This window comes from Arvicanthis niloticus, chromosome 7 (genome assembly GCF_011762505.2).
Source record: "Arvicanthis niloticus isolate mArvNil1 chromosome 7, mArvNil1.pat.X, whole genome shotgun sequence".
In the NCBI taxonomy this organism is placed as follows: domain Eukaryota; kingdom Metazoa; phylum Chordata; class Mammalia; order Rodentia; family Muridae; genus Arvicanthis; species Arvicanthis niloticus.
In genome coordinates this window covers 88,421,332-88,448,530 of record NC_047664.1, presented here as the reverse complement: position 1 = coordinate 88,448,530, position 27,199 = coordinate 88,421,332, and the positions used below count along the sequence as shown (strand labels likewise).

Sequence of the window (27,199 nt, the reverse complement as noted above, 5' to 3'; positions counted from 1 at the left end):
CCCTGCACATTTAGTTTCTCCTCTTCTGAGTTAATGGGACTGAGTTCCTTGAGCTTGAAACCACAGCAAGAGGATCCCTACAGACTGACTGTGAAGCCTCCTGCAGTTGGATTCTGAATCAGCAAAGCCACACACAACTGTGAAGCGTTCCACAACTGGATTCCCAGCTGGCAAACTTTGGTTGTTGTATGTATGAAGTGAAAGCACGCCCTGTGAAAACAGATCAAATCCAGGAAAATTTCCAAACTATATATGGTCTTAAAAATCATGCTTTGTTTTACAGTGTTCTCTGATTCTGTCTCCAGGAAAATCATGACCCACATTCCTGTCCAAAACAATTTTAAGACCTTTTTAACACCCACCAGCAAGGAACTCTCTATAGACTTAAAGTCTTTTTTCCTTACTTTAGGACTCCCAGAAACCATTTTATGATTAAATATACATTCTAATTTGCTGTGTCAACAATATTTTTAAATATAAGGAAAAAAACCAGAAAAATAAAACCAAAAGGCTGATCAGATAAGTAGAGAATCATTACCAGGAAAATGATACAATTAGGCAGTTGTATAACTTCTTAAAATAGTCCACCTAAGCCCAAAATATCATAGGTTTCCATAGGATTACTACTTCACTTTTTAAAATTTCAATGATTGTGTCAGCATTATTTATAATAGGTAAATTATAGAACTAACCAAATTGTTCAATAGCAGAATCTGGACAAAGAAAATGTGACACACACTACAGACACACATACACAAACACACAACACAGATACACACACACACCACAGATACACACACATACACACACACATGCACACACATTTTTTTGCCCATAAAGAAAAATGAACTCATGTTGTTTTGAAAGAAGGTAGATGCAACCGAGGATAATAATAGTAAGTGAATTGAGCCAGTCTCAGAAAGATGAAAATGATAAGTTTTCCTCGTGTCACTTTTAGATTTTATATAGATATATAAAACCATATAACTGTGTGTGAAGATAATGGAGACTACTAGACCAGTGAGAAGAGGGGCACGGGGAGGAAGATGCTCAACATATACTAATATGCCATGCAAGAACACTAAAATGTAATTAATTTAAAAATCAACCTATTAACCCTAAGTCTATATTTGGGGTGAAGAGATCTGAATATTAACTGAACTGAATATTTCAAGGAAATGATCTTTAATGAAAGACAGGGGGCAGGGTAGAAAGAAGGAGGAAGAGGGTTGGACTATGTCCCAGTAGTAGAATGTTTCTCTAGAACTGTGAGACTCTAAACTAAACTCTCATGATTAATATACAGTAGTAATGATTTATAATGTCTTTTGAGAACTAAGATGATATATCTAACTGACAAAAAAATTAAAATTAAAAAAATTAAATTAATGAGGATGCCGTATTTACTTTCCTTCCTGACCATGTCACCAAAGAAGTCTCCTTTCAAACATTCCCCCAAACAATGGCACTGACAGATACCTGGGAAGCCACCTCCTAGTCACAGACTTAATTACAGGCAGGCTCAGAAGTGACAGTGAGCAGCTCAAAATGTAGCAAGATGTAATTTTCAGAACGTCCGCCCATAAACATAAAATGTATAACCCTAGAGTCTCAATATGGCCACATGTGACCACGGGCCCCACATCACCCACATCAAGAGACACCTTCCAATGCATGGTCTTCAAATAATGTACTCGGCATAAAGAGACTTCTGCCCTGATGTACCCTGTATTACCAATCATGTTCACTGTGTATGAGCACATCTGCTGTCCTGACATGGATGTGGTAGAGAAGGTATCACCCAAGACATTTCCAAAAACAAGCACAAAACCTACTTCTGACACGCAGCAGAAAGCTCTAAGGATCATCAAAACAAGAGCATTGTGTGAGTAAAGGCCTTAGAAATGTAGCTAAGAACTCTGGAATTAGTTTAAGTTGCTTATCTGAGCCGACTTCTGTCAGGGGAGAGGAGTGAGTTTTAAACAATGCCCAGAGGTTGTACATTATTTTAAATAATAGAGAACATGTTACAGTGTTAGTCTCCATGTTAGCAACGTGTAATGAATTTAAGTTTGGTGTTCATGAGTATGAACCAAGGTGCCTATTTTGAAAATTCAAGATTTGAATGTCGCTTTCATCATTTTAATAACTTAGGCAACCTTTGGTGTTTGTCTTGGATGGTCCAAAAAGTCACTTCAAATGTTGATTTCAAGATAACATTCGAGTGTATTATTCCTTTTAGCGGCGTGTTAATCTCTGCTGCAGCGTAAACACACTCTCTACTTTTCTCTCATCACTGGAAACAGAAAATCTATCCCCCTCCTCCCTCACATGACGGATGAGGATAGCAGCAGACGCTTCTCCAGACCCCCCTTCTCCATGGCTAAACATGTCTGATATAGTTAGCCTTTTCTTATTGGATCAATTTATCTGAAATCCAATTCTGTCTCTTGCTTCCCTTTGCTGTACTACATCTATGTTCCAGAAGAATAATACAGCTAGACAGCCCGATCAGCTACAAACGCACGGAGGAGCTCAGAGACAAGCTCTGCCTCTGCCACTCCCAGCTCTGCACGCTTAGAAAACCATCTGTAATATTTACATTGAAGCACCACATTGTGCACCTTAAGCATAGGCAGTTTCATTTGTTGCTTATACCTTAAACTACTTTTTCCTTTCAGTTCTTAAAAAATAAAAATATGTCAACATTTACCATTCTAAATTTTATCTATAAAATTCTAACAAAAAGGAGCTATTGTGGCAGCTGAAGATAAGGCATGCTTAGTCAAAGTTATTGAGTGATTAAAAATTAATTTTAGGAATTCGGTGATGCAAGCAAACCACGTGAAGTCATAAGGACACTGCTGATGTCATCTCATCAATAGCAGCAGAAATCCATATAGGTCCAGAGCCTGGCAGAACTACAAACAGTCTTCTCAGGGAACGTTAATGAATAATCTCAGTAAAAAAAAATTCACTGACACCTGTCTACCCTATGCCGTAATTATTTAAAAACCAAGTCATTCTGTAAAATAGGCTCTAATTTGCACACTAATACATTTTGCAGCATCACTAAACAAACATCTATGAGATCAGGTTTCTTACATGTGGTGTCCTGTGTCCTTTTTTTTTTCAGTCAGTCTGTTATTATGGATACATTAAATGGTTACAGAAAGCCTTTAGAAAATGTTAAGCAAAAAACAAAACATGTGATTAAAAAAAAAAAAAAAAAAAACAAAGGGTAAATTGGTGTAATGAGTGATCGGTCAGATGAACATCTGGAGTCCTCAGCTGTCCATGCCACACCAAGGATAAAAGGGACATTTCCCACATTTTTCTCTTTAACTGGCTTTCCATGGAAATTGTGGGGTGCTCCTTACATCGTCATTGTCGCTATCCAAACTTCCTTTCTTCTTTTTCTTTTTCTTCTCATCCTCCTTCTTTTTCTTGTCCTTTTCTGGAATGACGTCATCAAGGAAGCTGAGGTCATGCTGGGAGAAGAGGTAGTCCATACCTTTTCTGACAGCTACCAGGGCCAGGATCTGGAAAGGCAATCAGAAAACAGGCATGTCAGAGGATGTCATGAGGCAGTGGCGGCGGCAGCTGCTGCTGCTGCTGACCCCGTCTGTCAACGCCAGCAGAAATCCATGCAGGTCCACAGTCAGACAGAACTGCTCAGTGAGTGACCCTCCAACAGTCTTCCCAGTTTGGTGAAAAAGTCAGTTTGATGAAAGTTTCAGTCAAAATCTACCTTGTTTTGTTCATAAAGATGCATGCATGATCATACTCAATCAAAATATGAACGAAAGGTAATTATTTTCCAAAAATCATTTCATTTTGAGTTTTTAATAAAATAATTAAAAGCTTAAAGGTAAAAAAGTTAGCTTCCATATGATTCCTAATTATTGAAAATTTAGAAATTATACATGTTTTTAAAAATTGGTCATTATTTCAAATTAAATGATCCTTGCTGAATACTTAGGCAATATTAGTTTATTTATTTATTTATTCTTTATAACAAACTCAAGAAACATATTATTTCCATCTTACTGCTGAGCAAACTGAAACTTATAGACACTATGCTTTCCAAGGCCGTGATACCAGTAAAGAAAAAATGCAAAGCATACAGTTTATCTGCTCTTAAAGTTTTTCCTATTTTTTTATTTATATGTATGTTTATGTATGTATAAATGTGTGTAAGTACCATTGGAGACCAGAAGAGGGTGTCAGAATTAAAGGCAGTTGTAAATACAGAAAGCACTTTTAATCAATGAGACATCAGTTCAGTCATATTGGACCATGAGTGATTTATATTCTGTATTAACCTCTGATTCTTCGGTTCTATGAACTATTTTGTTAATTTTTTTTTTAGTCAGCATACAAATACCACGTTCCATTATACAACATGCCGTGTAACGTTTGACTGCCTCACTTGCCTTTTCACTATGGAGGTTTCTTAACACCAGATGTTCAACAACAAAAGTCTCACACAGTCAAATTCCCAAAGTGGTGGGTTGGCCTCCCACTCGACAGTTGGCTTTGTCCATACTACACTCCATACTTGAGGCATCCTCTCCTGAGGAAATCAGTAATAATTGCCCTGCTAACATTCCAAAACCATCTCTGAGCTGAAAGAAAAATCCCTGGGAAAATACACTTTGCAAAAGTAAAATGTTTTCTTATATTTAGTACTGGTAAATATGTGATTTATTGGATATATTTCAAATAAATCCGGGGAGGCTTTGTTTTCCTGCTATTAGCAAATTAATATACAGGTAGAAAACCCTACTAGGTAGATAAATGGGAGTCATTCTCACGTTCAATTTGTTTTACAGTGTGTTAATACAGCTTAAGGGGAAAACGGTATGTAAGGAACCATCAATTAAAAAAAAATCTTACTCAATACTGTCAGTAATTTTTTAAACCATTTTTCTATGTCTCAGTGGGGGAGGGTAGAAATACAATTATAAACAGCAAATATAACACCAAATTAAATAATAATCCTGTTATGAGTCCATTGATTTTTAATAAGTGAATGGTATAAAAATGTTTTGTTTTTGTTGTTTTGTTTTTTTGCTTTTTTTTTTTTTTAAATTGTAGGGATAGAGACAGCTTTGAGGTCTGTTTTAAGAATTTTTGTTTAACAGTTTCCTCCAAGATTGAAACGTTGCATGCTATAGGGAAGATCCTTAAACAGCAAGGTAAACAACTTGAATTAGCTTCAGGAAGTTCCTAAAATTGATCAGATTCACTATGCCACTCCCAGCCAGAATGAGCAATAGGAGCTGAGAGTCCCTCACAGACCAAAGAGCTAAACTGCATAGAAGGCTCTCAGATAAGCCAAACTGCAGAAACTCCAAGCCCAGACCACCTTCCTTGGAAGAGGTTCAGACCAGCTGAGCACCTGGAAAGGACACTCTCCAGCCTGCTGAGCTACCTGCAGGCTGTGCAGTGTGCTGTCACCCATGGAGGGTGGACCTTGGTAATGCAGCTGTCTTCGACTATTTTCTGTTTCTATAAGTAACATCTCACCTCTATTCCTGAAAGTAACCCCAATAAAACCCATTGGTTCACTAAAGTGGACTTTGGCTTTATCTGTTCTTCGGTCTGTTGTAAGTTTTCTATCTGGACTGAGAAGACATGTGTGTTGAGTCTCCCCAGGAAAAGTTTTGTCACAAAACGGATATACGTGGACAGTTTCCTGCAAGAAATTACAAGTGAATTCTTGCAAGGAATTACAGTGAAGTATAAAATTCAGTAATGAATCAAGAAATAGAGCTTGCATTTTCTCTTTCCATCTTGGTTCAGGGGGAAGAAGGACAGTTATTTCTTTCGCCTTGCTTAGTATACAGGAAGACTAGAGTCCAGACATATCCTGAGAATGATGCAAAGCACAGAAATCTCAAAACCTCTATGTCTAGTGAATTCTACCTTTTCCCACACGTTTACAAAAGCTCCTACTATTTGGACAGAAGTGAACTCTATTCTTCCCTAGAATGACTCCATTATACAATACCTTGAAAAACCATGTGCTCTGGTCTCTACTGCCTGCCAGACATTGTGTTATACGCTTGGCATTCATTATCAATGCTCAGAACAATAACAATGCTACCCTCCCACTGATGAGTTCATGGTGGCTCAAGGATGTTTGCTGACCAGCAGGAACCTGTGCCAGTATCTGAACTCAGGTGGACATGAATCTAAGCAGCTATTGCCACAGGAATCCTGTTACAACCGGCCAACGTGTTGAGTTGAGAACTAGACAAGACTAGCCACACACATGTCATAATAACTGTATGATAGGCATAAAGCCATGGCTAGTTTTAATTTGGAAAGCCTACCATGACTGGAAAAATAATTGCAGCCACTGTCGACTTGAGGATCCAGAGCAGAGCCAGGCACAACACCTGCAGGAAGGTGAACAGATGGACTCGGCGTAGGGGGACGTGGCGTAGGTAGATGAAGTCAGGCTGATGCTTCAGGGGCATCAGAAGCAGCTTGAGACGGTCCATGAACTGGGAGGAATGGGGAAGAAAAGGTTAATGTATTATCTGAAGAGACAGCTGAGTCATTTTCTCTCTGTGTAACCAACCACTAGTGATTTATATATTTCAGGCAACCAATGTCCTCTTCAAAGGACTAAGCCTGGGTTAGAGAGTAGGGACTCATGTTAGCACAGTCAGATTGTGTTAACTGTCTTCTAATTTTGGCTGATTTGTTTTTTCCAGAGATGTTTAGCAGGTACATAAGATAAAGTGGGTACCAAAGGCTAACGTTACAAGGATATCTCAAATTCTAGCTGTTCATCCTCTGACTTCTATTTCTACTTCCTGCTTCTCAACACAGAGGATTGTGTACCCATTTTGGAACACTATGCTGAGGCAAGACTTGTAACTCTTGCATCTGCTCCTGGCTCAGTTATCTTATCTGGAAGAAAAACCACATCATCGGCAAATCAGACACCTTCTAAGGAGATAAAGGAACCATCCAACTTGAAAATGAGACCATGCAGATTATGCCATTAATCCCACTTTCTTTAGGTTATAATTCGACTAACACATCCATACTCACCAGTATATTAGCATTTCTTTCCAGAGAAAAGCTCTGGAAACATTTTTTTATTGTATTTTTTTTTCTATTTTTCTTTCTTTTTTTTTATTGGATATTTTATTTACATTTCAGATGCCATCCCCTTTCCCCATTTCCCCTCCCTAGAAAACCCCTATCCCATGCCCCCTTTTCCTTTTTGCTTTTATACAATTTTTTAAAAATGTTAATCAAAGGCTTTATAAGTTTGGTAATGCTCAATCAGAAGTGTAACCCAATACCCAACCTAGATATATAAATTATCTTTGACTGATGGAGACCTGTGAACATCTGCCTCCATGCCCCTTCCTATTTCTCTCTCTCATCACTAGCTTCTCCTCTCCTTCTTCTTCTCCTCTCCTTACTCCTTCTCTTCCTCTCAGTACTCCTTCCCCCTTAGCTCTCTGGAAACATTATGATGAGTTTCAAGACACTGACCACAAGACAGGAGAGTCCGAGAATGGTTAACACAGCCATGTACTGACCAGGAATTGAAAGGATGATCGTGGGCATTTGTGCCATGTGCAACTCAGAGATGAAGTACTAAGCGGACACTATGAGGGTGAACAAGATGATGCCCAGTAACTCACCCCAGGGGACTTCAGAGGGAGACATTGCATAGACAGAGGTTGAGCTAACTAATTATAAGAACTCAGGAAAAGTAAGTTACATCATCATAACCTTCTCTGGAGCCTCTGCCTATTTGAAGGCTGTTTCTCTCCCTTTAGAACATTTGTTTTTTATCTATAAAGGTTAGATTTCAATTTTATTTTTCTGCTAAACCAATGTCGTGAAAAGAGTCTAAAAGAGAAAGAAAGAAGAGAAAAATAAAAAAAAAATATTGAAAAGGTGTTTGGGACAGTAATAGTTGAGGAGCAATACAGTTCATTAGCCGTCCTCACAATGCTGCCCACCAAGCATTATGGGATGACTGGCTCTTTCCTTCTCTTTATACACAGGTATTCAGTTCTAGCTATTGATAAGGCCCCCGGAACACTGAACACGAACCTCTGCTTTTTGACTGGATTCTTAAGGGCAAACAAAAAATAATAACTGTTAGTCCTAGGCATTTAAAGCTTGTATTTTCCCATTTAGGAGAAGAAAAAGTATTTATAATGGCAGGTAAAAATAAAATATTTTACATCATTGTACTTCCCAAATACTTGTTTGGCAAACAACAACAAACACAAACACAAACAAACAAAAGAGAACCAAAACACAAAACAAAATATAACCAAAGAACAAAACAGAAAAGCCCGCAGTCACCTAGAGCAGCCCATGAAGAGCTATTTTGTTTTTCGTAACAAGTATTTCATTGCGGAAGAACCCTTCTGCTGGACCAAAACCAGGGACAGTAAAGTAGCCTAGCTTTGCTTTTGGGGGGTCTGGCCATTTGCCCAGATCTATCTGACTTTAAAACCAAGTTAATATAAATGTAATAAACGAAAGCAAGGGCTGTTTTGAAGGAGTTCAAATGAATTCTTATGATGTTCACAGAACACGCAGTCTTTTCCCATTAAAACATTACTGAGTACTAAATAAGGCTGCAATTAACAGGGTGCCAGAGAGTGGCGGAACTTTCAGTTTCCTGGTGCCAATTAAATTAAACCTCCATTGAGAGACAAAGTTCCTCACAAAGTTTTGCCTAGTAAATTTTTTTAAAAGTAGAGCAGGGTGGGGGTGGAGGTGGGGGCAGGGGTGGGGGCGGGGGGCCAAGGCAGAGTGGTCATTTGAACTGAAGTTGTGAACACTTGAAAGTTTTGATGAAAGCAGTAACTACTACATGGTAATTTTAATTGCTTATTGCTGCAAAACTTTTGATCACTGAGTTCAGGTGTGTGCAACGCAGGGTCACGGGCTGACTGTAAGGGGGTTAGGCAAGTGTGCAAACATCACTCTGAGAACACAGTGGGCATCTATCTTGAGACAAAATAAGGTGACGTATGAGAGAGATTAGAAAAGTATATGAGAAAATGGAAAGCAAGAAGGGGAAGAGGGCATGGGGAGGAAAATATAAAGAGGAGGAGGAGGAGGAAGAGGAGGAGGAGGAAGAAGAGGAGGAGAAGGAAGAGGATAAGGAAGAAGAGGAGGAGGAGGAAGAGGAGGAGGAGGTAATGGGAACAGTATCTCACTTCCTCACAAAATGACATCAGCACACCTTTTCAGTAATGGGCACTCAGGATAACATTTGTTGACATCAGCTAGCTTTGTCGATTCCATCAGAAATGAAAAGCAGGTAAAAGGTAGAGGAAGTAGAAAATAAATGTATTTTAAAGAGTCCTTAGTTAATGATTAGTGCCTTCATCAGAGATCTATTACTGGACTAGTTCAGCTTTGGGAAATGCTCGGGGCTTGCTTGGACCGCTGTGGAAGCTTACCTGCACACCGTTAAGTGAGGCCACCCCCATATACAGGAACACGCCATACAGAACAGGCATGGGGATAAACTGGAAAGTAAAACAGTGGAAACCGGTTACAAACAACAGTGAAAATAATTAGGAAGAGGAATAATTTAAATGAGGGCTAAATCTGGAACTAAAGCACAGCGTAACAGAGCAACCTCAAATTAGTGCGTTTAACTCATCTGTTGATAAGATGCTAAGCCCTGAAGTAGAAATAAATAAAGATGAAAGGAGCATTCAAATAAATTTCATTTTTTCTTTCTTCTTTTTAAAGAATGGGCACACATGACCTCAATAATACCTTTTTAATGGGGGAAACTGTCTTGGCTTTCCTTTGCTCTTAAAAGCCACAGACTATGCAACCCAGATGTCTGTGTGGGATAGGAGGGACATGCAGAGGTAGCAAATTGCCACACTCTGAAACCAAGATCCTTTTGTAACAGGCTATTGGTTTTGTCCTTACTAATTTTTGCCAAATGATCTATCAGTTTGGTTTGTAAATGCCTCTTTCGGTAAAGGAAACATCAAAAAACCATCCCTTGTCTTCTCAGGACTCTAAGAATACAAATTAATAAGAACAGGGATTGGAAGCATCAGGAAGCATCTGGAAACAATTAATTACATATATGGATTAATGCAAGCCTTTTAAAACTCAATTAATATTTTATGCATTATTTAGTAAAACATCCTTTACACCAACACAGTGTTTTAGCAATGAGAAGTTCTAATCCAATGTGTACATTTTATTTTCCCCTGGGTCCATGAAATGCAAGCAATCACATTTAAGAATCAGTATTCTAATTCTGAGAAGTCTTCTGTCTGGACAACAAAAGCCTTGGGTTTGAAACAAAGTTCAAGCAACTGAAGGACAAATCTAAAATACTAAAATGGAAAAGTAACTAGGGCCAGCCAGCCTATCCTCATGCAGGAGACCGTTTTAACCAGAAGAAGTATTCATTAAAGAGTAGAACTTTAAAACTATGGCATGTCTTAAATGAAGCACTGTTTCTAGAACCATCTTACCATAATTGCTTGGTGCTACTGTGCCTCAGACCTTCTGGCCACACTAAAGAACAAGTGAGTTCTAAGATGGACCACCAATGTCTCCAGTTGGCACTGGTTACTCACAGGAATGCTCACGTTTCAATGGAGAAAATATGCATTTCTATGAACTGTCAAAGGTTTTCTCTAAAGGAGATCAACCATCTTATCATAACTAACTTTAACCAAGACCTCAGAAAAGACTCAAAACTAAAAGGGACTGAATGCTTGAAGTGGGTGAGAAGGCCGGGCTGGCAGGAAGCCAGCATCCTGTAGTACTCAGCAGTGGCCACAGAGCCATAGACACAGCCCACTCAAGCTCAGGGGCTCAATCACAGGCCCTGTTTCTCTTAGCAGGTGAGTGCTATGTTACTTACAACTCCTTATGTACATTTCCCAAAAATAAATACATAAGACCAGTGAAGGATCAAATTTCCATCTCGGATTCATTTCTAAGGCACCTATTTCCTCTCAAAATGTCATGATTTCTTTTCCATTTATTGTTTACATTTAAGCATGAGAAGAGGGTGCAGGAAAGAGCAGTTGATTCCTAGGAAGCTACTTGGGTTTCCTCAGTGGTTTCTTTTTATTCTGGGTAAAGTGTATCTCTGGATTGGAAGTGTCAGAAAGTGTCTGTCCTTCCCCGAGCTTAACTAATGGTTTTTTTCCTAATGTGTTTCTACTACCATAGCAGAGGACACTGCCTGGAGCCTTCGATCCATTCTATGAACTATTTTAGCACATTTCACCTGATCTATGACACAGAATGGCATGGATTGATATAAGGAAGAAAATAACTAGGTATGTGAAGGTGTGTATATATATACATACATATATACACATGTATATATACATATACATATATGTATATACACATATATACATATATGTATACACACATATACACATATGTATATGTATAAATATGTATGTATATATATATATATATATATATATATATATATATATATATATATATATCAGTTTGGAGAAAATAGTACATATAAGAAAAGCTGCCAAGTTGATTTTTGATCAGCTTCAGTATAATACAAATGCTTATGATATTCTCATTTTCTTCACAACAGCACTTATCAATACAATTCCTAGAATGACACTCCTAATAAAACCTGGCAGATGGGGGCTGGGGAGATGGCTCAGCAGTTAAGAGCACTGATTGATCTTCCAGAGGTCCTGAGTTCAATTCCCAGCAACCACATGGTGGCTGACAACCACCTGTAATGGGATCCAATGCCCTCTTTGGTGTGTCTTAAGACAGCGATAGTGTATTCATATACATAAAATAATAAATAGATCTTTAAAAAACTGACAGAATTATTGAGGTAGAGGGTGTATTTTATAGCATTTAGTTCAGGAATCACATCAGAAGGTCAATGCGTAAAAATTAATCACACTAGGACCACTCATCAAAACAAAGTTCTCAGAGGAAGAAAAAAAGACTGATTTTAAAATTGGAAGACACCCAGGATTTGGTAGTTCATGCTTCTTCTCTTAGTACTTAGGAGGCTGAGGCAGGAGGACTTCCATGAGTATATGAATTCAAGGCCAGCCTAGGCTCATGTATGACACTATAAATAAATAATGAATTCTATTAAAAAAGTCTCTAAAAATGAGATCCCATTTTAAAGTGGGACAATACAGTAATAGCTGGAAGTCATTTCTACAAAGCAAGGAGGTAGAAATTAAAAATATCCACTTCATGGGCACATCCAGATAGCTAAATGGTAAACTGTGCAAACAATTATGTCATCAATCATACCCAGGAAGCAAAAAAGAATAACTACAAAGAGGTGTTACATTCAATAAATACAAAAAAAAAATGGAAAAATTTAAATGATTGATCCTGTAATCATGTAGAACAATGAAAGAGAGGTGAAATCAAAATAAGACTTAATATATAAATATTAATATTTATCTTAATATCTATGTCACCAAGTTTTTGAATTCTGGTCAATGTATCTCTGTATTTTCCCCTTTATCTTCTGGTGTTTTGTCCATAGTAGTAGAACAATCCCAGAAGGAAGGGCGTGAAAGGGATTTTTGATATAAAGGGAAACCTATACTTGTTCACCATGTTTGTCCTGCTTCCATGGGTCAGGTCTCTGTGGGAGATCAACACTGGATAACAACTCAATAAGAACTGAGACTCTTGATGGTCAAAGCAAGTGTGTGTAGGTATGCTTATATGTGTGCATGTGCGTGTATGTGTGCAGGGTGTATGGGTGTGTGTGTCCTGTGTGCCTGTGCCTAAAGCTAAGAGTAAGGTCCTGATTAAGACGTGGGAGACAGAAGTTGAACAGACCTGGGTTTGGCTTCTAGCTGCCAGCTGTAGACACTGAGACAACTTGTTTGATCCTCACACTGTGAGCAATCTTATCTAGAAAGCTCCTGTGAAAAAGACTTACATAACATCTTTCCAATTCATTGATTAATATGGCAACTAACAAATGATAAATGTAGAGCTTATGCCTGCAATTCCCAACCACTGGTCTTCCTGTTTCCTCAGTGATGGAGTGTGTAGGGGGTGACGTGGGGAAGAGATGGCTGGGAGAGCCGGGAGGGCTGGCTTGAAGGTCTGACTTGAAGCCCCGTTTTACTTAAGTTTTAATACCTTGCACTTCCAACTAACCTCATTTTGGCAATATGTCACTAACACAATTCCCTAACTCTCTTAAGCCTTAGAAATCTCTGCTGATAAAGAAGCCAGTGGTTCTCAGTCTGGATGAGGCCTGAAGAGGACTTTATGAAAGTTACATAATTTTCCCCACATAAGGATGATTCCAAATGAGATCAAAGAGTCTGGGAAAGATAATATTATGGGAAAAAATAGAGGTTCTTTGAAGGCTAAGTACCATGTTTTATTTTGAAGGACACACATTATATGAGGTTATAGGATTAGTTTTATACTAGAACTTCCAGAGTTCAAATCTTGCCTCTACAATCTAGGCTTATCGAAATCTAGTGGCTTTTTCATACTTTTTTCTATTTTTAGAGTGGAAATAATTATTCATATAGTTCTCATAGGTACTGATAGATATATTTTTAAAATCTGCAATGGCCCCTTAATCTGAGGCCAAGCTCAACAGGCAGCAGTTTTATCCTTACTGTGGCCATCTCCACCATGTTTGTCCTGCTTCCATGGGTCAGATCTGTGTGGGAGATTAACAAGTATCTGCCAGGTACAAATTAAAGGCTCTCTTCTATACTTTAGTGCACTAAACAAATCTTAAAGATAACTTCTGGCCACGCCTCATGTTAAAGATAAACTAATCCGCGCACAGGCAACAGAAACAACAGTGAACTTTCCTTGATCTTTATTTCTTGAGTCAGCTCAGGGAACGGCCTTTCATCTCTTAGCTGCTCTGTGATTGCCACTTATAGAAGAACACTAGCTGTAACCGGTGGCAGCAATTCCACTATGGAAACTCAGGGAACGCCACATTGCCAGCCTGGGAAGCCAGTTATTCTTACTTCCCAGCAGTTCTGTGCTAAGCAACTAAGCGATTCGGTGCTTTGAGGCAGCATTGACTATAGCTGGTCAGGGTCAAAGGGTATCCTCATGAACTTAAAGCTGGTACACTATAATTCCTGGCATTCCTCCACATGAAAGACAGATTTCGGCACAGAGATCAAAACAAAGGCCATAAACTTCATGTTCAAAGTACCCTTGCATAAGTAGGCAACCACCTATACTGCTTCATGCATGCAAGAAAATTGCTCAGCTTGTCTGAGACCATTAAACTTGTAAGGAGAAGGAGTTGGGCAGGGAAGGCGTTGAACCATTTTATTAAAAAAAAAAAAAGTCACATATATCTCTTGTTCCCATCCATTTGATCTGACTTTCAAAGGCAGAATCTTAAGTAAACACATTCTCTGAACTTGTCATCTGTTGCTTTAAAAAAAAAAAGGCACAGTCACATGGAGGTCAACCTGTGACACCACTTTCTGTGTGAATTTGTAGGTTAATTATTAATTGTACCCTTTCCTTAGCTGCGGCTTACATTTCGGTTAAACTGTACCCCTAACATCTGTTTCTTCCTGTATTGACTTTGTAAATGCTAATGAGGCATCTCGGATACATGCACGAAACTTGCTGAACATAAGCGGCGGGGCAGGCACATGATCTGAAATGCTGGACGTCTTGGGAGATGTGATTTCTGAAGTAGGGAAGGACTAACATACTCATGGGAGGAACAGAGGCTTCTGAAGAGCGGCTGCTTCATTCCCGATGCTTTCCCATAAGGTTTTCCACAGTCTATCGTGACCTAGGCTAGCAAAACCATTCCATCTCCTACGTTTAGGAAAACTCTGGCTTTAAAAAAAAATGTGTGCTAAATTACTTTTTTCACCAATGGAGACACTGATTCTTCAGGTTAATCAAAGTTGCCAGATAATAACAGCCACAGCGATGGAGGGTGGCGGCCCAGCAAAGCAAGCCAAGGCATGGGCGGGTACAGGATGGCCGCAGGGGAGTTTCAAGCTCTGCTCATGAGTTCTGATCTTGTTCCTTACATACTACAATGCTTCACATCATGTGGGGTAAAAGGGTTCACTGCAAAAACCCAAGGGCTTTTCCCTTCGATGTCTCTGCAGCTCTATTTGGGTGCAGGGTGAGGAATAGTAGATCTGTTACCAGGTATGAGTTTGTCAGTCTGTCTAAAGGTGACAATTTACACAGTATTCATTGTCTCTGTCCCTTCTGAACCATACATGATGACCGGAAGGCTCCCCATGATTAAAATCAGTTTTTCTGTAACACAAACACAGGAGTTTTAAAAACAACTGCCTTTTTCTGAAGCAGGATTTTATGCTGTTTTAGCAAGGACAAGTCATATAAAAACAAAATGAAGGGATAGCTGATGGTGTGTAAATTTGAAGACTGAAGGGATATCTGCCTGCGGATCTCTCCTTAGAAACTTCTCTCTAGAAGGTTCCATAAAAGCAAGGCTGCACTGTAGCAGTGCAACAATGCATGAACCCACCTGCAGGGGGCTGGTGCTTCCTACAATTCGGGATCTTAACTGCCTACGGTGACTTCTAAATGTTGTCTCATTGTCTTTGAGACAAAGGTTGTCTCTAAACATCTCTACCAGCATCATATGCTGGGCCTTGCCAGGGGAACAGAAACACCTATAGCCTTAGGCAGAATGTGCAATGCTTCAAACCCACTACGCCTTGCAGGTAAAGCCACCCCCTTGTACTGACAGAACTGGCCATGGGTTCTTATCTGTCCCCATAGGATACAGGCTGAAAACAATTTCTCTGGCATCATTTTAAACCTGAGTTCCTCTGTGGGCTGCCTGAGAGGCACTGTCCCTCATGACTCTGTTCAGAAGTTAACCAGAAAACAGAAACTATGGAAACCCATGTAGTTGGATAATCAAGTCTTTTAACTACTTCCAATTATTTCATACCAAATGTAGGCATTAGTCTAGCTACTGAAAAGGCAAAGTGAGTCTCCACATTCAGATGTTATAGCTCCCTCCTCTGTATCTCATTGATTGGCCACTGATAGAAACTTGCTCATCTGATAGAAACAGAGAGCTTTTCCTACTCACTACTATACCCAACCGTCAACTGTTTTAGAGTCATGTGCTCTATCTCTCCATAACTTGTATAACCAAATGATCCAAAAGTCTTAAAAATTACATTTTATTGATTGATTGATTGATTGATTGATTGATTATTTTTATTTTGGTTTTTCAAGGCATGCTTTCTCTGTGGACCCCTGGCTGTCCTGGATCTTACTCTGTAGTCCAGGCTAGCATCAAACTCACAGAGATCAGCTTGCCTCTACATCCCAAGTGCTGGGATTAAAGGCATGTGTTACCACTGTTCAGCAAAATTATATTGTTTAAAAATAAAATATTTCAGTTGGAAAAATGGCAATATCTTGTTAATAGGGGTTGCTCATAGTTGTTGGATCTGGGTGAAGTTTTGTGCTTTACACAGTAGTACGAAGTATAAGATGCAAATTACCAATAATTGGTTAGGGATCTTTTTGTAATAGAAAAAAAGAGAGAGAAGCTAGCTTATATCACAAAACCAGAAAGCTTCATGAGCAAAGGCATTGACTTTCCTCTGTGGTTCTTTTTCTTAAAGGAGCCATTGTATGCATGTTGCTCTGTCTACACAGATACCCACGCCATCAATCAACCTATAGGTTGGCAGGTAACCTTTTAAATGTTCTACCATGTAACGACTCTTCAAAAGTTCATTTGTAAAGTTTTCCAACTATAATTCATTTTATATTTTATTCTTATTTCCCTTTCAGGATTAACAGGCCTTCTGATTCAAGGAAAAACAGGGCAAAGAAATTCACCGTGATCATGTGAACCACTAGAACCCTGTTGGGGTCTCACAGGGGGTGGGACTTAAGAGACAAGCAAGTAGATAGACTGAATAGAAGACAAAGGATGTGGAAAGCATGTGTGAGGAGGAAGACTAGTCAGATGGACATGCATGGCACCGCCCTTCTACAGGTCAGGAGAGGTTTCAATATTGGTGATGTCGGAGGGGTCAAACAATTAACTGCTAAAATCCTAGGGAGGAAGTACAGGAATTGGGTGAGAAATCAAGGTGCATATTTTTAAATTCTCTTTCCTTACTGGCCCCGGCCTCCATGTGCTATGGAATCTTACAAGCATTTCACACTCATTTGTCTGGTTATCAATGTTCCCAAGAAGAGGAAGCTGTGAATGTTTTACATCTTTACCTTCAAGATGGGAGCCATGAAGACTGATAGGCCAGTCAGAATAAACACGAGGGTTCCAGTGACTCGTTGTTCCCTGAAACAAAATCCAAAGACCATCAATCTAACTCTGGTTTTCATAGACCTTTAGAGAAAGACCAAATCAAGTGCTGAGCTACAACATCAAAAGTCTTCTTATAACTCATGTTAAATCTCAAGAATATTGTTCATACAATACAATACAATACAAGTGTAAACTTTAAAAATGTTACAAAGTATTGAAATATATGACTGGAACTCATGAAGAAAAAAAAAAGTGATTCTTCTAAAGCTTTTGCTCCTTTCAGAACCAGGAAAGAAAGATCACTTGCCCTTGGTCCATGAATTACTGGCTTCTCTGAAGCTCTTGTTTTTCAAACAACTTGTCCTGTTGTGTAATTATACCTTCTTTCATAGGAGACAGATATTACATTGTCCCATATTCTAATTAACAAACAGCTCAGGGAAGTTTCATGAGTGCAATAAATCTCACCAGTCTAATTTTCAAATTTGAAACAACAGAAGTGCTTTTTAATGAATATGATCTCCATCCAACACCCCGCACCCCTAAGAAAGAATCACCCACTGTTGAGGCCTGGAAAATGATGGCTCTGTTGTGTGAGCTATTCACCCTATTCCTTGTGAGCAAAGCTTGCTACCACAAAAGACAAAAACAAGAAACAAAACACTCAATAGAGGACAAAGGTCCTTTACCAGTGACCTTCACAAATACTCTAATATTTGAAGGTTCTCAAGTTCATATGGGAACAGAAATGGTTTGGAAAACAAGAATTCCTACTCCTTCAATCCTGGAAATCATGGAAGACTTAAGGCTTTTACACATGACTGAGGTAGAGCACTCAGCTCTATATTGAAGAAAATATAGCTTTTTCTGTTGCATCATTTAATATTGTGCTAATCAAGAAAGTTGACATACCTAAAAGTTATTAGTTATCTTCCTTATGAAAATGTCCTTTCTGAAGAAGATAATTTAGGAATAAATTAACCGTCACCATTTATCTTATTCCCAGATTGTGTCCACTTCCTTATGATTGACACAAAAATATATACCCACCCATGAGGGCTTTTTTTTTTTTTAAGAGTCATTTTCCTGAGACAACACACCTCACTCCCAGAAATTTTGGTTGTTCTCCAGGTGCAGAAGTCTCTGTCTCCATCTTCAGACTGTCAATGTGGGCAATGGAGATGACAGTAGCAGCCACATACCAGGGAAGAGCCATGAAGGAACACACCACCATGAGGATGGCAACCCAAAACAGATCCAGGTGATACCCAGCTCCTTTCTGCAGAAAGAAGTCACAGCGTATGAACAGAAAGCACTCGAACTTGTCATCCAGGTATAGTTAGGCACAGGAACTATGATTGACAAATGGAACTTGTTCTGCTTGACAAAAGTACTCTTATAGTTATCTTTTATAAGGAAGCACATTGAGACAGGACACTCCCCTCCTCGGAACTCTCCTGGTGTTAGCCTTCTCCTCCAGCACCTATGCAGATTCTATCCTATCATAATTCTGAATAATTAATTCTGACATATGTCTACTACACTTAGTACCTATTCATTATAAATGAACCTTTCTGCATCTGATTCTGTAACCCCCAAAATGATGGGAGGGACCTTGTTTGGAGAGTTCCTGGGACCATTCAGTGAAGTAACCACAACAAAGGACCTTGTAACAACTCACAGGGGTGTCGCTGTTACATCCTGAGTGCCCACTAAGGGAGGCAGAGTCAGAGTGGCAGTGGTTGTTGAGACAGAATGACCAGTACTTATGAAGCAGCACACCATCTTCTCTGTGTGATGGCATTTAACAGAGGCTACTCTTCATGACAATACTGGGTATATGTAAAGATCCCCCAAACAATCCCGAGATGGTATGTAAATGACCATCTCTCACTTCTCATGACCTATGAGAATAGTTGTTTAACCACCTATTGTTCACCATCATTTTTATTTATTTTTTATTCCATAGTATCTGGATTTTCTTTTTTTAAAAAATTGGATATTTTATTTATTTACATTTCAGATGTTATCCCCTTTCCCCATTCCCCCCACCCAGAAACCCCTTATTCCATCCTCCCTCCTGCTACTTCTATGAGGATGTGCCCCCACCATACACCCACTACCCCCTCCCTGCTCTCAAATTCCCCCACACTGGGGCATCCAGCCTTCACAGACCCTCGCCTCCTACCAATGCCTGACAAGGCTGTCCTCCACTACATATATAGCTGGAGCCATGGGTCCCTCCATGTGTGTTCCCAGGCTGGCAGTTTAGACCCTGAGAGCTCTGGTTGGTTGGTATTGTCGCTCTTGCAATGGGGCCGCAAGCCCTTTCAGCCCCTTTAGTCTTCTCTCTACCTCCCCACTGTGGACGCCATGATCAGTTCAGTGGTTAGCTGCAAGCATCCACCTCTGGCAGAGCCTCTCAGAAGACAGGTATAACAGGCTCTGGTCAGCATGCACTTCCTGGCGTCCCCAACTGTGCCTGCATATGGTGACTGTATGGGCTGGATCCCCAGGTAGGGCAGTCTCCAGACAGCCCCTCCTCTAGTCTCTGCTCCACACTTTGTCTCCTTATGTGTTCCTGTGAGTATTTTGATACTCATTCTAAGAAGGACTGAAGCACTCACACTTTGGCCTTCCTTCTTCTTGATCACCATCATCAAGGTAAAGAATACTCCCTTAATCAAAACAGAGGGATTTCAAACACCACCCTATGCTCACAATAACATCTACTGGCTGGACGGGCAGACAGTGCAACAAAAGTTCTAGCTTCTTTATTCACTAAGTAAATACTGTTCATCATGTCCCCAGTGTTTTTCTGTGGTTATATTTCTCTGCTCTATTTATGAAGAAATCAAAGGCTCACACCCCTGTGGAGCTGGAGAAACTAGAGCTGTCTATTCTCACAGCATGAAGGAGCAGTACCAAGAGTCAGACTAGGGCTGATCCAAGAGAATCAGAGTCTGGCTTTGGAAAGTCAGGGTGTGATTTACACCAGCAACCCAGGGAGTGTTATCATTTGAATCCTGTTACAGTTTGTCAGAACGATGCTCTCCTCTAACAGGACTGCCAAGATTTTATCCATTGCTTGCACATGGGTCCATATTCCCAGAGAATACATAGCAGGTATGGGAGCCGACATGGAAGCAAAGGCATGTTCTCATAAAGCTATGAGAACAGACATCTGCTCATGAGACAAATGTTAATATGCATGTATGGAATCAGTTCACTTTAGGAATGCATAATTAATTATGTGAATTAAAAGTAAAATAAGGTGAAGAGAAGAAGGCAGGTATGGTGTAGCTAATATAAACTTATTCTATTATAACCAAAGAAGTAAATGTGATAAATGTGGGGTCTCAGTCGTGTGTTTCTTTCAACAAATCATTAACTCATGACTTAGTACCAAGCCAGGATTCTAGCTACTGCTGACACTTTTGTGAACAAACAAAAAGAATACCTGGTCTCATAGAGTTTCCCTCCTACTGTGAGAAGCAGTAAGGAACAAGATACATTTTCAAAGTACATAGCATCTTACTTGGTAGTAAGTCCCAAGAGGAACCAGAACAACTTGAGTTTGCTTTGGGACTAAGATAGGATACCACTGGAGGACTTTTAGGAGCAGAGCAATCTGATTGCTGTGTTCTCAGCACTGCGGCTACTGGGTTATGGACAAATTGATTAGGGTCAAGGACTGCAGGACCAGTTTGGAGGCAGATGCTACAGTTTGTTTAAGACATTACGATTATGAAAGCAGAGGTGGTTGGATTCTGATTGGGCACCGAGAATTGCCCTCTCCTACCAGTGTGTATGTCTATGATGCTGCTGCAGGACCATTTGGGATCTGGTCATTGGGAGAAGGGACAGTGTTCACAGTCTCCTCTTTCTGTTCCTCCCGCCTTGAGTTCTACGCCACTGCCATTCTCAGACACATGAGCTCCCTCAATGTGTTTCCCTCACTGATGTCTTCTGTGTCACTTCTCACACTAGCACACAACCCACTCTTTTTCTTGGCTCAGTCTTACTTATCAAAGACTGAAATTGGCTTTCCTTTTTCCTGGTGGTTTATGGACCCTGAGCCCAGAAATGATAAAAGCCCAATGAATTTATTTTGCCAAATGTCAACGTGCAAGACTTGCTAACATGCAAAGCTTACTACGTCTAGGTCATTGTCCTACACACACTAAACTTTAAGGAGATAATATTGAAAAGAGTGATAAAAAGTTTTGCCCCAAGCTACTGCTATAAACTCTGTGGGAGCCAGGTCTAGAGACCTTAGAGACACTGACCTTACAAATCAGCTGTGACACACATGAAAACAAGCTCTCCTAAAGGCATGCCCTAGCCAGAAGTATCTGAATGACTGTTTGAATGGAAATAAAATAAAGTGTGAATAATGGCACCCTATCTAAAACCTGAGAGGAGGGCAGAAAACTGAAATATTCACAATAGTATAAGACTTATCCTCTCCTTTCCCCTCCTCATTGCTTCTGGCTTTTCTTGATGCTTGCATTCTGTAGCAACCTCATTCCATTCAGTTCTCCATCCCCACTTACTGCTGCCAGTGGGAGGGCAGAAAATGCAACTCTTCAAACTCAGTCTATTCTTCAACTTAAAATATGTTCAAGCACATCTTCTCCCCTACTTTTCCTTCACAAGGACCAGCCTTGAGCCTTCCATGTTGCTCTTGCCCTTGACAACCAACTCTCTTCACAGACTAGTCTTCAAACATCTTAACCAAAGTGTGACACTTCCCTGATTCAAACTTTTGAGTGGCTTCCAGTTTCGACTTATAACATAGTAATAGCAAAAAGTAAACAGTAAAAAGGATATATCATGTAGGGTATGCATGAACATGTATTCCTGGAACTGTTGGCCACTTCTCACCCTGGCCAACTTCTAGTAGTGTCTGCAGATATTCTTGGTTATCATAACTTGGGAGAAGAAGTGCAACTGGCAACCCTGAACAGAGACCAGACATACTGACAAGTGGCTGCCGGGACACCGGAAAGCCAATAGGATTGTTCAAATCAACACAACTGCTAAAGCTAACTAACCTTGTATTGTGTGACCTGAGCGTACTACTCCCATTGACTTTAACTTGACTCACTTGGCCCCTGGCCTGCTCTCTGCTTCTTGATACAACCGGTTCCTTCTCACTCTGGGGCCTTCATGTGGCAAACTATTATTGAATAAACATTTATTGAAGATTTATTCTGTACTAGGTCTTGTGTTTGCTTAAACAATGAGTAAGACAAGCACCAGTTTTTACAGTGGATGCAGGTGACTGGCTGAAATCTGGGAGGCAAAGAAGTGACCTAAAATACATGCAGGATACAGGCACTAAGTAAGACGGGTCAGCTCAAACCTCCATGCTTCTTTCAGGGAAGAGACAGGATACTAAAAACAGGTTTTCCCTTCAGCATCCAGCACAAATGTTCAGTATTTAAGAAGCAATCTAAAACTGTCCTTGACTTCATGACCCAAAGGATATCCTATCATCTGAAACTGCAAAGTGTTTTAAGCACAAAACCAGAAACTGTCTCTTTGAAACAGCACATCTTGCTAATTCAGAACAAAAGTAATTTAGGACTAAGTCGAAAATGGAAATACATAAGAGAAGCCTCATGTTTATATGCAGTACAAAGATGACAAGAAAGCAGGAGTTGGGAGCCTTGCACAGACACTGAGTAGACGTTCATCATGTCTGAGCCTCCAGAACCCAAGTCACTAAGGACATTCCTCCAAAAGATCTCAATGGGAAGAGAGGGCTCAGATCTGTGTGAAAATTAAACTGGACTCTAAACAGAAATTCACATGAGTTTGGAAAAGATACTAAAAGAACTGAGGATGAAGCATGTGAGTGTGTCTCATCTAACATGGCTTTAATCGTCATAAGCAGCCATGGATGGGCAGTGGGGATGAGCTAGCACATTCTTCAGCTATCATCTCTCTCACAGGGTCATAAACCCAAGACCCATGTGACCAGCATAAGAAAGCAGTTCGGTCACGTGTTCATCAGGGCTACCAGGGAATTGGGGTGGGCCACATAAAATCTGAAGAGAAGAATAAACCACCACGGGGCTTACTTTAAAAACATTTTGGCTGAGAACTAGGGATGAAGTAATTACACAAAGGACTGTAGGAGCTATCATGTGACCAGTAGCACAGAAGAAGATAAATCACTAGGAAAAAGCAAAACGCAAAGGCAATAAATTCCATTAGGGAGTGAGCGCAGGTGATGCCGGGCTGTTATATTTAGAAACGCTTCAAGGATGCAGATGCTTTTGGTGGACAGCCATGACTGAGGAGTGAGGAGTGGATCTTCTCAGTCACAGCACCAGCAGAACTCTGAGAAGCAAGAAACCAAAAGGCCACTTAAGCAGAGCATTTTCTTGGCACTCCGAGACCAAGTGTTTTAAATCCAGGTTGCGGCTCTTTCACAAGGTTCTTTAAATGTCAAGGTGGGAGAAACAGGCTGTTAGGATGCCAATGTTGAGATGGCCAAGGTGCTTTAGATATAGGACCAGTATGTGAGAACAACACCTTCAAAACAAAAAATGATGCAGTTGAAGTAAAACAAGGGAAGTTGGTTATTATGCTTACTGGCTAAACTATTACAAAAATCTGGCTTGAAATAAGAGCACTAGATCCGAGATTATAATAATGGAGCAGAAATGAAAAATATAGAGCAAGGTGGAATTCAGGAGTTATTTTTTTTTTAATTAAAAACAAACAGCAAAAAATATATTTAAATTAAATGTTCCATCACAAGGTATGTCATAGGGAAATGACGCCGGGACTATCTGATGTCTATCTCTATGTATCTGTCCTGAATGGTTGCTGCTTCCAGCAATTGACTCTCCAAGCCACTGCTTTAGGAGGGATACCTCTGGCTTTGAAGTCTGAAGCTGGCTCTGCTCAAGCCCCTGACAATGACCTTGGAGAAGTGCTTGACCTTGATGAATCTGGTTTGCTTTTGAATACTGTGCAGGTGAGATAAAGGACATAAGTAACTAAAATGGCCCCATAAAGCCAAGAGTCTTGGTACTACTCTATCATTGTGGGGGTTATTCAGCAAGATGGAAAAATGGGTGCCATCGCAGCAGAGCAGATGGCCACTTGACACTTAGCTGGAGCAAATGCCACCCCAAGCATGCTGCTTTCAACATGGTGGTGCCTCCATCTCTGCCTCAGGTTTCTCTCTTGAATCAAGCTCATAGTGTTGAGTGTCTTCTATGATATTAGGCGGAATCATGCATTTGTATATTACACAGCTCGCCCTAGCAAAATCAGAACAAAACAATTTGGAGAGCCTTTGATGCATGAAGAAATGCCCGTTGGTGGCATTAGATTTGTGACCAATGACTGGCATGTTACCATCATTATGAAAAGGAGTAGTTTCACATAAACAATTTGAAAATGGACAGGAGCTCATTTTTGTGCATCTGCCTCTCATTTTCAGGGCGAAGACTAACACTCGATTTTCTGTTTCCTACAAGGCATAGGGGAAATAAAATGCTTCTCTATTTTGTCAACCTGGAATATATTTAATTCTACATTTGCAATTTATCAGTAAGAAAATTTGAGAAGCATTAAAAGAATAGAAACTCGCCTCCAAATGTATACAGCAAATTTTTGCCAGCAACAGATTAAAAGTCAGTATTTTCAGATTTTAAAAGGCATTAGTTGAAGTCTATGTTTAGCCTTTCCATAAAATAAACCAACACTCAGACTCCTTCTAATACTAAAGAGAGCCAGTGGGGAGCCTCATCTCTCTTAGCCTTGACAATGACTACAACACCATATGAAAAAGAATCTCGAAGGACATTCTTAAGCATAAAGCTGCAATTGGCTGTGTGACTGCAATTCATGTTACCTATGTGGCTTGGAAAAGGCCAAGCTAAAAACAGAGTTTAAAGTGGCTGTGCCTCTATTCTTTGCCCCACCCCATTCCTCTCCTGTGTGTGTCTATGTATGTATTTATTGAGGGATGAATGGACAGAGAGAGAAATGGATGGATCATGTGCTCCTCCTGTTTTTGTTTTTAATGCGGTGTGTGAATGCGTGTGCACCTTCTGTGTGTAAGGATGCTCATGCAAGCCAGAGAGAACAACCTCAGGTGTCATTGTACCCACTTGGTTTTGTGAGACAGAGCCTGAGCTCACCCAGCAAGGGTAGATTGGCTTCTTAACACTCCTCAGGGATCAGCTGTCCCTGCTTCTACAGTCCTGAGGTTGCAAGCACCACTATGCTTTTTTCATGTGTGTTCTGGGAATTGGCCTCAGGCCCACATTTTTGCATGGCAAGCAGTCCAGTATAATAAACTTTGTAGAGTCCATTTCATAATTAAAGGTGGAATCCTTCCACAGTCCCGAGAATGAGTGACTATGACGTGTTTAACTACTTAATTATGGTCAAGAGAGGAAACAAAGCTGAGAGTTGCGTGTAACCAGGAAACTGTTTTTCCATCTTCTACTTCTTATGGAAATCAGCTGCCATGGAAGAAGTGCAAACAACAGTTAGCATGCCGTGAGAACCTCAGCCCCATAGCAAGGCCCTGGGTGGTAAGACACCGTGTGGTAAGGTGGGGTGGTATTGAGAGAGACACATACATCACATATGTGGAAAGGTGCATGAGCATGCTGCATGGAAAAAAGGGGGCAGAGAGAGGGCAAATGACTCACGGGAAAGCAACACATTAAACACACGAGTCAAGCACACAAATGAAGAAGCAACCGTGACAGTCAGCCCAGCTGGGATTTTAGGTGATGCCATCCAATACTATTTAAGTCCAAATTCAAACAAACCTCAAGTAAGAACTGCCCAGCAGAACCAGTGAGCCCACAGAACAAGCACTAATAACTGTTCATTTCTGTTGTTTTAAGCCACTGAGGTGTTCGATGGCCTGTTAATAGCAAAATGATGCTGTAGAAAGAGCAAGAAACAACCTTATTGTCCTGGACAAATTTCAAAGGAAAGGAAAACAGAAAAGTGGAGGAAGAAAATCTGTAGGCTAAAAGTTTATAAATATTTAAAAATGGCAAGTGTTCAAATGCTGTTTGGATCCCAGTTTAAACAAACACAGGATGTTCAAAGTTTATTATATTGGGCTGGTAGAATGCTTGTCATGCAAAAATGGGGACCTGAGTCCTGTCCCCAGAACACACATGAAAAAGAAAAAGGCATGGTGGTATGTGCTTATCATGTGATTACAATCCCAGGACAGTAGAAGCAGGGACAGCTGATCCCTGGGGAGTGTTAAGAAGCCAATCTACCCTTGCTGGGTGAGCTCAGGCTCTGTCTCACAAAACCAAGTGGGTACAATGACACCTGAGGTTGTTCTCTCTGGTTTGCATGAGCATCCTTACACACACAAGGTGAGAATACATTTATACACAACATGTGATACATGTACAACCATTTTAATGTAAGTTTCAATAGTTCCCCTAATGATAATCCAAAATCAGTGTGTTGTTTTGTATCAGTGACCACTTCAATTTTCTGTTCTGCTTCCTGACTTTCAGCATTCATCGGGAGTATACGCCAGTAATTCTTCTCTTCTACTGAAATACAACCTGTCCTCATTCCATCTCTCCACACCACTGAATGCACTGGGAAATCACTGCATCCTGTACCTCTTTTTCTCCCCGTAGGATTTCAGCAACTGTCCAGGACGCTTTCCTCCTGAACACCCTCTGTGCCAATGAAGTGAACAACCAACCATGCAGAGGCTCTCAACACTCTAGATGCCTTACCCTACTTCCCAGCAACTTCAAGAATAAGCCATATACTGTGCACTGGCCATGACATCTGTCTTTCTCCAAAAACCTTCAAAACTGAATCATCTCTGTAATGAAAGCTTTAGTTTTGTTCTTTTCCTAATTCTAGGAGTAT

The 27,199-nt window shown here is 40.1% G+C and overlaps 1 protein-coding gene across 1 annotated transcript in view; it reads right to left on the bottom strand.

The window, feature by feature from the left end:
• Window positions 1–27,199, bottom strand: part of Slc4a4 (solute carrier family 4 member 4) — a 385,548-nt gene that overhangs the window by 7,230 nt on the left and 351,119 nt on the right. Inside the window, 5 exon segments of the mRNA XM_076938759.1 lie at window positions 3,381–3,542; window positions 6,342–6,515; window positions 9,465–9,533; window positions 17,263–17,335; window positions 18,403–18,581. Of these exon segments, the coding sequence (XP_076794874.1) occupies window positions 3,381–3,542; window positions 6,342–6,515; window positions 9,465–9,533; window positions 17,263–17,335; window positions 18,403–18,581 (657 nt within the window).